We start from the raw sequence: 14,174 nt of genomic DNA, 5'->3' as shown, positions 1-14,174 counted from the left end.
CGTGACAGTATGTGACGTGTGACGTGACAGTATGTGACGTGTGACGTGACAGTATGTGACGTATGACGTGACAGTATGTGACGTGTGACGTGACAGTATGTGACGTATGACGTGACAGTATGTGACGTATGACGTGACAGTATGTGACGTAAGTCGTGACAATATGTGACGTGTGACGTGACAGTATGTGACGTGTGACGTGACAGTATGTGACAGTATGTGACAGTATGTGACGTGTCACGTGACAGTATGTGACGTGTGACGTGACAGTATGTGGCGTGTGACGTGACAGTATGTGATGTGTGTCGTGACAGTATGTGACGTATGACGTGACAGTATGTGACGTGTGACGTGACAGTATGTGACGTGTGACGTGACAGTATGTGACGTATGACGTGACAGTATGTGACGTATGATGTGACAGTATGTGACGTATGTCGTGACAATATGTGACGTGTGACGTGACAGTATGTGACGTGTGACGTGACAGTATGTGACGTATGACGTGACAGTATGTGACGTATGACGTGACAGTATGTGACGTGTGACGTGACAGTATGTGACGTGTGACGTGACAGTATGTGACGTATGACGTGACAGTATGTGACGTATGACGTGACAGTATGTGACGTATGTCGTGACAGTATGTGACGTACGACGTGACAGTATGTGACGTACGACGTGACAGTATGTGACGTGTGACGTGACAGTATGTGACGTGTGACGTGACAGTATGCGACGTATGACGTGAGAGTATGCGACGTGTGACGTGACAGTATGTGACGTGTGACGTGACAGTATGTGACGTGTGACGTGACAGTATGTGACGTGTGACGTGACAGTATGTGACGTGTGACGTGACAGTATGTGACGTGTGACGTGACAGTATGTGACGTGTGACGTGACAGTATGTGACGTGTGACGTGACAGTATGTGACGCGTGACGTGATAGTATGTGACGTGTGACGTGACAGTATGTGACGTGTGACGTGACAGTATGTGACGTGTGACGTGACAGTATGTGACGTGTGACGTGACAGTATGTGACGTGTGACGTGACAGTATGTGACGTGTGACGTGACAGTATGTGACGTATGACGTGACAGTATGTGACGTGTGACGTGACAGTATGTGACGTGTGACGTGACAGTATGTGACGTATGACGTGACAGTATGTGACGTATGTCGTGACAGTATGTGACGTACGACGTGACATTATGTGACGTGTGACGTGTGACGTGACAGTATGTGACGTGTGACGTGACAGTATGTGACGTGTGACGTGACAGTATGTGACGTGTGACGTGACAGTATGTGACGTGTGACGTGACAGTATGTGACGTGTGACGTGACAGTATGTGACGTGTGACGTGACGGTATGTAACGTATGACGTGACAGTATGTGACGTGTGACGTGACAGTATGTGACGTATGACGTGACAGTATGTGACGTATGACGTGACAGTATGTGACGTATGTCGTGACAGTATGTGACGTACGACGTGACATTATGTGACGTGTGACGTGACAGTATGTGACGTGTGACGTGACAGTATGTGACGTATGACGTGACAGTATGTGACGTGTGACGTGACTGTATGTGACGTGTGACGTGACAGTATGTGACGTGTGACGTGACAGTATGTGACGTGTGACGTGACAGTATGTGATGCGTGACGTGACAGTATTTGACGTGTGACGTGACAGTATGTGACGTGACAGTATGTGACGTGTGACGTGACAGTATGTGACGTGTGACGTGACAGTATGTGACGTGTGACGTGACAGTATGTGGCGTGTGACGTGACAGTATGTGACGTGTGACGTGACAGTATGTGACGTGTGACGTGACAGTATGTGACGTGACAGTATGTGACGTGTGACGTGACAGTATGTGACAGTATGTGACAGTATGTGACAGTATGTGACGTGTGACGTGACAGTATGTGACGTGTGACGTGACAGTATGTGGCGTGTGACGTGACAGTATGTGATGTGTGACGTGACAGTATGTGACGTGTGTCGTGACAGTATGTGACGTATGACGTGACAGTATGTGACGTATGACGTGACAGTATGTGACGTGTGACGTGACAGTATGTGACGTATGACGTGACAGTATGTGACGTATGACGTGACAGTATGTGACGTATGTCGTGACAATATGTGACGTGTGACGTGACAGTATGTGACGTGTGACGTGACAGTATGTGACGTATGACGTGACAGTATGTGACGTGTGACGTGACAGTATGTGACGTGTGACGTGACAGTATGTGACGTGTGACGTGACAGTATGTGACGTGTGACGTGACAGTATGTGACGTGTGACGTGACAGTATGTGACGTGTGACGTGACAGTATGTGACGTATGACGTGACAATATGATGTATGACGTGACAGTATGTGACGTATGACGTGACAGTATGTGACGTATGACGTGACAGTATGTGACGTATGACGTGACAGTATGTGACGTGTGACGTGACAGTATGTGACGTGACAGTATGTGACGTGTGACGTGACAGTATGTGACGTGTGACGTGACAGTATGTGACGTGTGACGTGACAGTATGTGACGTGACAGTATGTGACGTGTGACGTGACAGTATGTGACGTGTGACGTGACAGTATGTGACGTGTGACGTGACAGTATGTGACGTGTGACGTGACAGTATGTGACGTATGTCGTGACAATATGTGACGTGTGACGTGACAGTATGTGACGTGTGACGTGACAGTATGTGACGTATGACGTGACAGTATGTGACGTATGACGTGACAGTATGTGACGTGTGACGTGACAGTATGTGACGTATGACGTGACAGTATGTGACGTATGACGTGACAGTATGTGACGTATAGCTCGGTTGGTAGAGCGGCCGTGCCAGCAACTTGAGGGTTGCAGGTTCGATCCCTGCTTCCGCCATCCTAGTCACTGCCGTTGTGTCCTTGGGCAAGACACTTTACCCACCTGCTCCCAGTGCCACCCACACTGGTTTAAATGTAACTTAGATATTGGGTTTCACAATGTAAAGCGCTTTGAGTCACTTGAGAAAAAGCGCTATATAAATGTAATTCACTTCACTTCACTTCACGTATGACGTGACAGTATGTGACGTATGACGTGACAGTATGTGACGTATGACGTGACAGTATGTGACGTGTGACGTGACAGTATGTGACGTGTGACGTGACAGTATGTGACGTGTGACGTGACAGTATGTGACGTGACAGTATGTGACGTGTGACGTGACAGTATGTGACGTGTGACGTGACAGTATGTGACGTGTGACGTGACAGTATGTGACGTGTGACGTGACAGTATGTGACGTGTGACGTGACAGTATGTGACGTATGATGTGACAATATGACGTATGACGTGACAGTATGTGACGTGTGACGTGACAGTATGTGACGTATGACGTGACAGTATGTGACGTATGACGTGACAGTATGTGACGTATGACGTGACAATATGTGACGTATGACGTGACAGTATGTGACGTATGACGTGACAGTATGTGACGTATGACGTGACAGTATGTGACGTATGTCGTGACAGTATGTGACATGTGACGTGACAGTATGTGACGTGTGACGTGACAGTATGTGACGTGTGACGTGACAGTATGTGACGTATGACGTGACAGTATGTGACGTATGACGTGACAGTATGTGACGTGTGTCGTGACAATATGTGACGTGTGACGTGACAGTATGTGACGTGTGACGTGACAGTATGTGACGTATGACGTGACAGTATGTGACGTGTGACGTGACAGTATGTGACGTATGACGTGACAGTATGTGACGTATGACGTGACAGTATGTGACGTATGTCGTGACAATATGTGACGTGTGACGTGACAGTATGTGACGTGTGACGTGACAGTATGTGACGTATGACGTGACAGTATGTGACGTATGACGTGACAGTATGTGACGTATGTCGTGACAATATGTGACGTGTGACGTGACAGTATGTGACGTGTGACGTGACAGTATGTGACGTATGACGTGACAGTATGTGACGTATGACGTGACGTGTGACGTGACAGTATGTGACGTGTGACGTGACAGTATGTGACGTGTGACGTGACAGTATGTGACGTATGACGTGACAGTATGTGACGTATGACGTGACAGTATGTGACGTATGTCGTGACAGTATGTGACGTACGACGTGACAGTATGTGACGTACGACGTGACAGTATGTGACGTGTGACGTGACAGTATGTGACGTGTGACGTGACAGTATGCGACGTATGACGTGAGAGTATGTGACGTGTGACGTGACAGTATGTGACGTGTGACGTGACAGTATGTGACGTGTGACGTGACAGTATGTGACGTGTGACGTGACAGTATGTGACGTGTGACGTGACAGTATGTGACGTGTGACGTGACAGTATGTGACGCGTGACGTGATAGTATGTGACGTGTGACGTGACAGTATGTGACGTGTGACGTGACAGTATGTGACGTGTGACGTGACAGTATGTGACGTGTGACGTGACAGTATGTGACGTGTGACGTGACAGTATGTGACGTGTGACGTGACAGTATGTGACGTATGACGTGACAGTATGTGACGTATGACGTGACAGTATGTGACGTATGTCGTGACAGTATGTGACGTACGACGTGACATTATGTGACGTGTGACGTGTGACGTGACAGTATGTGACGTGTGACGTGACAGTATGTGACGTATGACGTGACAGTATGTGACGTGTGACGTGACAGTATGTGACGTGTGACGTGACAGTATGTGACGTGTGACGTGACAGTATGTGACGTGTGACGTGACAGTATGTGACGTGTGACGTGACAGTATGCGACGTGTGACGTGACAGTATGTGACGTGTGACGTGACAGTATGTGACGTATGACGTGACAGTATGTGACGTGTGACGTGACAGTATGTGACGTATGACGTGACAGTATGTGACGTATGACGTGACAGTATGTGACGTATGTCGTGACAGTATGTGACGTACGACGTGACATTATGTGACGTGTGACGTGTGACGTGACAGTATGTGACGTGTGACGTGACAGTATGTGACGTATGACGTGACAGTATGTGACGTGTGACGTGACAGTATGTGACGTGTGACGTGACAGTATGTGACGTGACAGTATGTGACGTGTGACGTGACAGTATGTGACGCGTGACGTGACAGTATGTGACGTGTGACGTGACAGTATGTGACGTGACAGTATGTGACGTGTGACGTGACAGTATGTGACGTGTGACGTGACAGTATGTGACGTGTGACGTGACAGTATGTGGCGTGTGACGTGACAGTATGTGACGTGTGACGTGACAGTATGTGACGTGTGACGTGACAGTATGTGACGTGACAGTATGTGACGTGTGACGTGACAGTATGTGACAGTATGTGACAGTATGTGACAGTATGTGACGTGTGACGTGACAGTATGTGACGTGTGACGTGACAGTATGTGGCGTGTGACGTGACAGTATGTGATGTGTGACGTGACAGTATGTGACGTGTGTCGTGACAGTATGTGACGTATGACGTGACAGTATGTGACGTATGACGTGACAGTATGTGACGTGTGACGTGACAGTATGTGACGTATGACGTGACAGTATGTGACGTATGACGTGACAGTATGTGACGTATGTCGTGACAATATGTGACGTGTGACGTGACAGTATGTGACGTGTGACGTGACAGTATGTGACGTATGACGTGACAGTATGTGACGTGTGACGTGACAGTATGTGACGTGTGACGTGACAGTATGTGACGTGTGACGTGACAGTATGTGACGTGTGACGTGACAGTATGTGACGTGTGACGTGACAGTATGTGACGTGTGACGTGACAGTATGTGACGTATGACGTGACAATATGACGTATGACGTGACAGTATGTGACGTATGACGTGACAGTATGTGACGTATGACGTGACAGTATGTGACGTATGACGTGACAGTATGTGACGTGTGACGTGACAGTATGTGACGTGACAGTATGTGACGTGTGACGTGACAGTATGTGACGTGTGACGTGACAGTATGTGACGTGTGACGTGACAGTATGTGACGTGACAGTATGTGACGTGTGACGTGACAGTATGTGACGTGTGACGTGACAGTATGTGACGTGTGACGTGACAGTATGTGACGTGTGACGTGACAGTATGTGACGTATGTCGTGACAATATGTGACGTGTGACGTGACAGTATGTGACGTGTGACGTGACAGTATGTGACATATGACGTGACAGTATGTGACGTATGACGTGACAGTATGTGACGTGTGACGTGACAGTATGTGACGTATGACGTGACAGTATGTGACGTATGACGTGACAGTATGTGACGTATAGCTCGGTTGGTAGAGCGGCCGTGCCAGCAACTTGAGGGTTGCAGGTTCGATCCCTGCTTCCGCCATCCTAGTCACTGCCGTTGTGTCCTTGGGCAAGACACTTTACCCACCTGCTCCCAGTGCCACCCACACTGGTTTAAATGTAACTTAGATATTGGGTTTCACAATGTAAAGCGCTTTGAGTCACTTGAGAAAAAGCGCTATATAAATGTAATTCACTTCACTTCACTTCACGTATGACGTGACAGTATGTGACGTATGACGTGACAGTATGTGACGTGTGATGTGACAGTATGTGACGTGTGACGTGACAGTATGTGACGTGTGACGTGACAGTATGTGACGTGACAGTATGTGACGTGTGACGTGACAGTATGTGACGTGTGACGTGACAGTATGTGACGTATGACGCGACAGTATTTGACGTGTGACGTGACAGTATGTGACGTGTGACGTGACGACGTGTGACGTGACAGTATGTGGCGTGTGACGTGACAGTATGTGACGTGTGACGTGACAGTATGTGACGTGTGACGTGACAGTATGTGACGTGTGACGTGACAGTATGTGACGTATGACTTGACAATATGACGTATGACGTGACAGTATGTGACGTGTGACGTGACAGTATGTGACGTGTGACGTGACAGTATGTGACGTATGACGTGACAGTATGTGACGTATGACGTGACAGTATGTGACGTATGATGTGACAGTATGTGACGTATGACGTGACAGTATGTGACGTATGACGTGACAGTATGTGACGTGTGACGTGACAGTATGTGACGTGTGACGTGACAGTATGTGACGTATGACGTGACAGTATGTGACGTATGACGTGACAGTATGTGACGTATGTCGTGACAATATGTGACGTGTGACGTGACAGTATGTGACGTGTGACGTGACAGTATGTGACGTATGACGTGACAGTATGTGACGTGTGACGTGACAGTATGTGACGTATGACGTGACAGTATGTGACGTATGACGTGACAGTATGTGACGTATGTCGTGACAATATGTGACGTGTGACGTGACAGTATGTGACGTGTGACGTGACAGTATGTGACGTATGACGTGACAGTATGTGACGTGTGACGTGACAGTATGTGACGTATGACGTGACAGTATGTGACGTATGACGTGACAGTATGTGACGTATGACGTGACAGTATGTGACGTATGACGTGACAGTATGTGACGTATGACGTGACAGTATGTGACGTATGACGTGACAGTATGTGACGTGTGACGTGACAGTATGTGACGTGTGACGTGACAGTATGTGACGTGTGACGTGACAGTATGTGACGTGTGACGTGACAGTATGTGACGTATGACGTGACAGTATGTGACAGTATGTGACAGTATGTGACGTGTGACGTGACAGTATGTGACGTGTGACGTGACAGTATGTGACGTGTGACGTGACAGTATGTGACGTATGACGTGACAGTATGTGACGTATGACGTGACAGTATGTGACGTATGACGTGACAGTATGTGACGTGTGACGTGACAGTATGTGACGTGTGACGTGACAGTATGTGACGTATGACGTGACAGTATGTGACGTATGTAGAAGGTGCACTTGCTGTCTGTGAGAAGGAGAGACAGGAAAGAGTGAGAAGAGCATGTAGTGTAATGCCAGCAGCTAAAAGCAACTGTGAGAACGTATACTCGATATCACCATATAGTCATTTTCTATATCGCACAGAGACAAACCCGCGATATATCCAGTATATTCCATATATCGCCCAGCCCTAGTATGTACATTTGATTATTTACATTTGATTATTTACAATCCGGGGAGGTGGGATGTGGAGGGGGGAGGGTGTTAGTTTAGGGTTGTAGTTGCCTGGAGGTGTTGTTTTAGTGTGGTTTTGAAGGAGGATAGAGATGCCCTTTCTTTTATACCTGTTGGGAGTGCATTCCACATTGATGTGGCATAGAAAGAGAATGAGTTAAGACCTTTGTTAGATGGGAATCTGGGTTTAACGTGGTTAGTGGAGCTCCCCCTGGTGTTGTGGTTATGGCGGTCATTTACGTTAAGGAAGTAGTTTGACATGTACTTCGGTATCAGGGAGGTGTAGCGGATTTTATAGACTAGGCTCAGTGCAAGTTGTTTAACTCTGTCCTCCACCTTGAGCCAGCCCACTTTGGAGAAGTGGGTAGGAGTGAGGTGGGATCTGGGGTGGAGGTCTAGAAGTAACCTGACTAGCTTGTTCTGGGATGTTTGGAGTTTAGATTTGAGGGTTTTGGAGGTGCTAGGGTACCAGGAGGTGCATGCGTAATGGAAAAAGGGTTGAACGAGAGTTCCCGCTAGAATCTTCATGGTGCTTTTGTTGACCAGAGAGGAGATTCTGTAGAGAAATATCGTTCGTTGGTTGACCTTTTTGATGACCTTGGTTGCCATTTTATCACAGGAAAGATTAGCCTCTAGAATGGAACCTAGGTAGGTGACCTCATCTTTCCTGGTGATAACAATGTCACCCACTTTTATAGTGAAGTCATTTACTTTCTTAAAGTCCTACTGAAAGCCACTACTAGCGACCACGCAGTCTGATAGTTTATATATCAATGATGACATCTTAACATTGCAACACATGCCAATACGGCCGGGTTAACTTATAAAGTGACATTTTAAAATTCCCGGGAAATATCCGGCTGAAACGTCGCGGTATGATGACGTATGCGCGTGACGTAGTCAGTTTAACGGAAGTTATGGTACCCCGTAGAATCCTATACAAAAAGCTCTGTTTTCATTTCATAATTCCACAGTATTCTGGACATCTTTTGCAATTTGTTTAATGAACAATGAAGGCTGCAAAGAAGACAGTTGTAGGTGGGATCGGTGTATTAGCAGCGGACTACAGCAACACAACCGGAGGACTTTGTTGGAGAGCAGACGCGCTAGCCGGCGACTTCACCTTGACTTCCTACGTCTCCGGGCCGCCAAACGCATCGGGTGAAGTCCTTCATCCTTCCGTCGATCGCTGGAACGCAGGTGAGCACGGGTGTTGATGAGCAGATGAGGGCTGGCTGGCGTAGGTGGATAGCTAATGTTTTTAGCATAGCTCTGTGAGGTCCGGTTGCTAAGTTAGCTTCAATGGCGTCGTTAGCACAGCATTGTTAAGCTTCGCCAGCCTGGAAAGCATTAACTGTGTATTTACATGTCCACGGTTTAATAGTATTGTTGATTTTCTATCTATCCTTCCAGTCAGGGGTTAATTTCTTTTGTTTCTATATGCAGTTAAAGCACGATGCTATCACGTTAGCTCGTAGCTAAAGCGTTTCGCCGATGTATTGTGGTGGAGATAAAAGGCACTGAATGTCCATTTGGCGTTCTGGACTCTCATTTTCAAGAGGATATAGTATCCCAGGTGGTTTCACATACAAATCCGTGATCCACAATAGAAAAAGGAGAGAGTGTGGAATCCAATGAGCCAGCTTGTACCTAAGTTACGGTCACAGCGAAAAAAAAAAGTATTTCACTGCATTCTAGTCCGTCACTCTAACGTTCCTCATCCACGAATCTTTCATCCTCGCTCAAATTAATGGGGTAATGGTCCGAATCGCTCTAGCTGCGTTGAAAACAATAGTAAAATATGAGGGAGTGAACAACTGACTACGTCACGCTACTTCCGGTAGGGGCAAGGTTTTTTTTTATCAGAGACCAAAAGTTGCGAACTTTATCGGCGTTGTTAAATATGGCAATATCGCAAAATGATCAAGTATGACACATAGAATGGATCTGCTATTCCCGTTTAAATAAAAAAAATTCATTTCAGTAGGCCTTTAAGGTTGATGTGGGACCCAAACAGGATGGATTGAGTTTTAGCCAAGTGGATGGATAGCTTGTTGTCAGCGAGACAGGTGCAAGTTCTACACAGCTCAGCACTGACGACTTTCTCCACCTGTGACTTGTCCTTGTCTGATACCAGCAAGGCAGAGTCATCCGCAAACAACAACAACTCACAGTCGCATGCTGATGACATGTCATTTATGTATATTAGGATGGATTCTGTTTTAGCCAAGTTTATTGATAGCTTGTTGTCAGCGAGCCAGGTGCAAGTTCTACACAGCTCACATGATATTTACACAATGTGTGAATAAGGTATTAAAGATGATATTTGCACAATAAGGTATTAAAGATGATATTAGGTATAAAAGATGATATTTGCACAATAAGGTATTAAAGATGATATTAGGTATTAAAGATGATATTAGGTATTAAAGATGATATTAGGTATTAAAGATGATATTTGCACAATAAGGTATTAAAGATGATATTTGGTCAATAAGATATTAAAGATGATATTAGGTATTAAAGATGATATTTGCACAATAAGATATTAAAGATGATATTAGGTATTAAAGATGATATTTGCACAATAAGATATTAAAGATGATATTAGGTATAAAAGATGATATTTGCACAATAAGATATTAAAGATGATATTTAGGTATAAAAGATGATATTTTGTCAATAAGATATTAGAGATGATATTAGGTATAAAAGATGATATTTGCACAATAAGATATTAAAGATGATATTAGGTATTAAAGATGATATTAGGTATTAAAGATGATATTTGCACAATAAGGTATTAAAGATGATATTTGGTCAATAAGATATTAAAGATGATATTAGGTATTAAAGATGATATTTGCACAATAAGATATTAAAGATGATATTAGGTATTAAAGATGATATTTGCACAATAAGATATTAAAGATGATATTAGGTATTAAAGATGATATTTGCACAATAAGATATTAAAGATGATATTAGGTATTAAAGATGATATTTGCACAATAAGATATTAAAGATGATATTAGGTATAAAAGATGATATTTGCACAATAAGATATTAAAGATGATATTTAGGTATAAAAGATGATATTTTGTCAATAAGATATTAGAGATGATATTAGGTATTAAAGATGATATTTGCACAATAAGGTATTAAAGATGATATTTGGTCAATAAGATATTAAAGATGATATTAGGTATTAAAGATGATATTTGCACAATAAGATATTAAAGATGATATTAGGTATTAAAGATGATATTAGGTATTAAAGATGATATTTGCACAATAAGATATTAAAGATGATATTAGGTATTAAAGATGATATTTGCACAATAAGATATTAAAGATGATATTAGGTATTAAAGATGATATTTGCACAATAAGATATTAAAGATGATATTAGGTATAAAAGATGATATTTGGTCAATAAGATATTAGAGATGATGAAGTGGGTCACTCACCCACAGCACGAGCGGTGAGTCCAAAAAGGCCACCAGGAGTTCGGACAGAGTCACATCCATGCTGGCCTGCTCTGAAGATCAATCAATCGATCGATGAATCGATCCACGGAGGGAGACAGAACAAAGCCCCCCCCCCCCCCGCCCCGGGTAGGCTTTCACTCCCACGTTCACTATTGTTCCACGGACACGCTTAGATGCTCCCAGTTGTTGCCAAATAGTCACAAAGTCCTCGCCAAAGTTGGCAAAAGCAAGGGAATCATGTCCGGTGCGTGGAGTGGTCAAAGATCCACTTTCCTGCGTGGTCAAAGATCCACTTTCACACACTTGATCCAACTTCGTAGTCAAGGATACTCCACACAATCCACACAAAGAAACTACAAAACCGCAGGAAAAATAGCAAGTTGGCGATAAAACATAACTTTTTTTCCCACGTGTGGCGTTTCCACGGCGTTAGTTAGTGAGTTAGTTAGTGAGTTAGTTAGTTAGTCGCCTGCCGCCTCACGAGGAGGTGAACATTCAACACCTAAATCACTCACCCGACGACCGGAAGTTGATCGACTGCCGTGTCGACCAATGCACTGCAGCGAAATAGCAAGTCCCGCCTTCAACTACAAATCAACCAATTGTCATCCCGTAATTGCGAAAGCTCCTGACGTCATCGATAGTAACGGGGTTACACGGTAGTCGATACCAATACCAATAAACTACACGGTCAGTTTGCCGATGCTGAAAGGGATACCAAACTTATTTTTTTCTTTTTTTTAATAATTGTTTTGTCTTTTTAGATGTGTTGGTCGTGATCATAATCACAATCAAATACAAACTGTTTGGACTAATTAACAGTACGAACAAAACAACAGAGACACATTTGTTAAGGAGAAACATAAGATAACTAAGATATATCGACTTCACCGCGTTGGTATCGTTCGGCAACGGATACTCCATATGAAATGTAATCCGCCCACCTGTCGTCACATGACGTGAATGAACCAATCAGAAGAGACCATTACAACAATAGTGAATCCTCCATTGTGTATATTCTTATTTCCTGGCTTCAGCAGGGAATGACGTCACTTTGAGCGCGTGGCCGGGTAGTAAGTGCATGAGAGTGCTTTCAGTTTCACTTGACCAATATTTTCACTACTTTCAACAAAGTCCAACGAACTCTTTTTGGCGGAGTTTGAGGAAAATGAAACGTGTGCAAGAACAGCAGCACCGCCGTGTGGTGACGTCATGTTACTACAACTCTCTGCACCAATGTCCCACACTGGCCATCTGGAATGAAGAGTCTGCAATATGTGGGTTTAAAATGTCATTTAAAAATGAGTGTATAAGAATTTTCTGACTTTAAAATTGTACTGTTTCGACTTGCACTTTTTTCTGTATTTAAAAATGTCAATAAAAAAAGTTGGATTAAAAATGAGTGTATAAAAATTCACTGTTTAAAAATTAAGTGTTTTAAAATCAATGTAAAAAAAATTAATTGCTAAAATATTCTCAGAATCAAAATCAGCTTTGCTGGCTTTATTTAACAAAGGAGTGATGACATCTCGTATGTATGGGTGATATACGTACGTATAGTAAATGTAAAAACAGTTTATATATATATATATATATATATATATATATATATATATATATATATATATATACACATATATATATATATATATATATATATATATATATATATATATATATATATATATATATATATATATATATATATATATATATATATATGCCAACCTTGAAACCTCCGAATTCAGGAGATGGGGGGGCTGGGGGCGTGGTTAAGAGGGGAGGAATATATTTACAGCTAGAATTCACCACAAGTCAAGTATTTCATATATATATATATATATATATATATATATATATATATATATATATATATATATATATATATATATATATATATATATATATATATATATATATATATATAAGAAATACTTGACTTTCAGTGAATTCTAGCTATATATATATATTTATTTTATTATATACAGTATATATATAAATAAAATAAATACTTGAATGTCAGTGTTCATTTATTTACACACATACCATTCATCTACTCATTGTTGTACTTGAAAGTGCAATGCTTTGCAGCCAGAAGCACAGCCTTATATACTACATACATACTAAATACACAGTAATGAAAACACAGTTGTTCTACTAACTGTACTGTGCTTACTAAAAAAAACCATTTACCTTTCACTATTTGAGTAGCCTATGTTCTGCCATTTGCGTACTGGCGAAGGATCTCTGAATCCGGGAACATATCCTTCACTGATTTGTTGTAGACATCCGCAAATGAGAACGGGATGTTGCTTCCAGCTACCAGCATAGCCATGTTTGTCTCAGCATAAGTTACACCCTCGGGTGGCCCATAATACTGTGCTGGGACCGGTGCTGCGCTGCCGCCACCTTGTGCTTCGCTGACCGTTCATGAGTGACTATATCCGTTTGGCCACCGTGTTCAATGGAGAAGTCTGTTCTACAAAACGTACAGGTAACAT

At 43.3% G+C, this 14,174-nt stretch overlaps 1 protein-coding gene across 1 annotated transcript in view; it reads right to left on the bottom strand.

Moving 5' to 3' along the window:
• LOC133641176 (protein Daple-like) overlaps positions 1 to 11,782 on the bottom strand; it is a 166,237-nt gene extending 154,455 nt beyond the window's left edge. Inside the window, exon 1 of the mRNA XM_062035108.1 lies at positions 11,653 to 11,782. Coding sequence (XP_061891092.1) covers positions 11,653 to 11,712 — 60 coding nt within the window. The 5' untranslated portion in view covers positions 11,713 to 11,782. The remainder of the gene's footprint in view (positions 1 to 11,652) is intronic.
• Positions 11,783 to 14,174: the final 2,392 nt, after the last annotated feature.

This window comes from Entelurus aequoreus, linkage group LG23 (genome assembly GCF_033978785.1).
Source record: "Entelurus aequoreus isolate RoL-2023_Sb linkage group LG23, RoL_Eaeq_v1.1, whole genome shotgun sequence".
Classification (NCBI taxonomy): domain Eukaryota; kingdom Metazoa; phylum Chordata; class Actinopteri; order Syngnathiformes; family Syngnathidae; genus Entelurus; species Entelurus aequoreus.
Note: the sequence above shows the minus strand (reverse complement) of the source record. Positions and strands in the feature narration are given on the sequence as shown.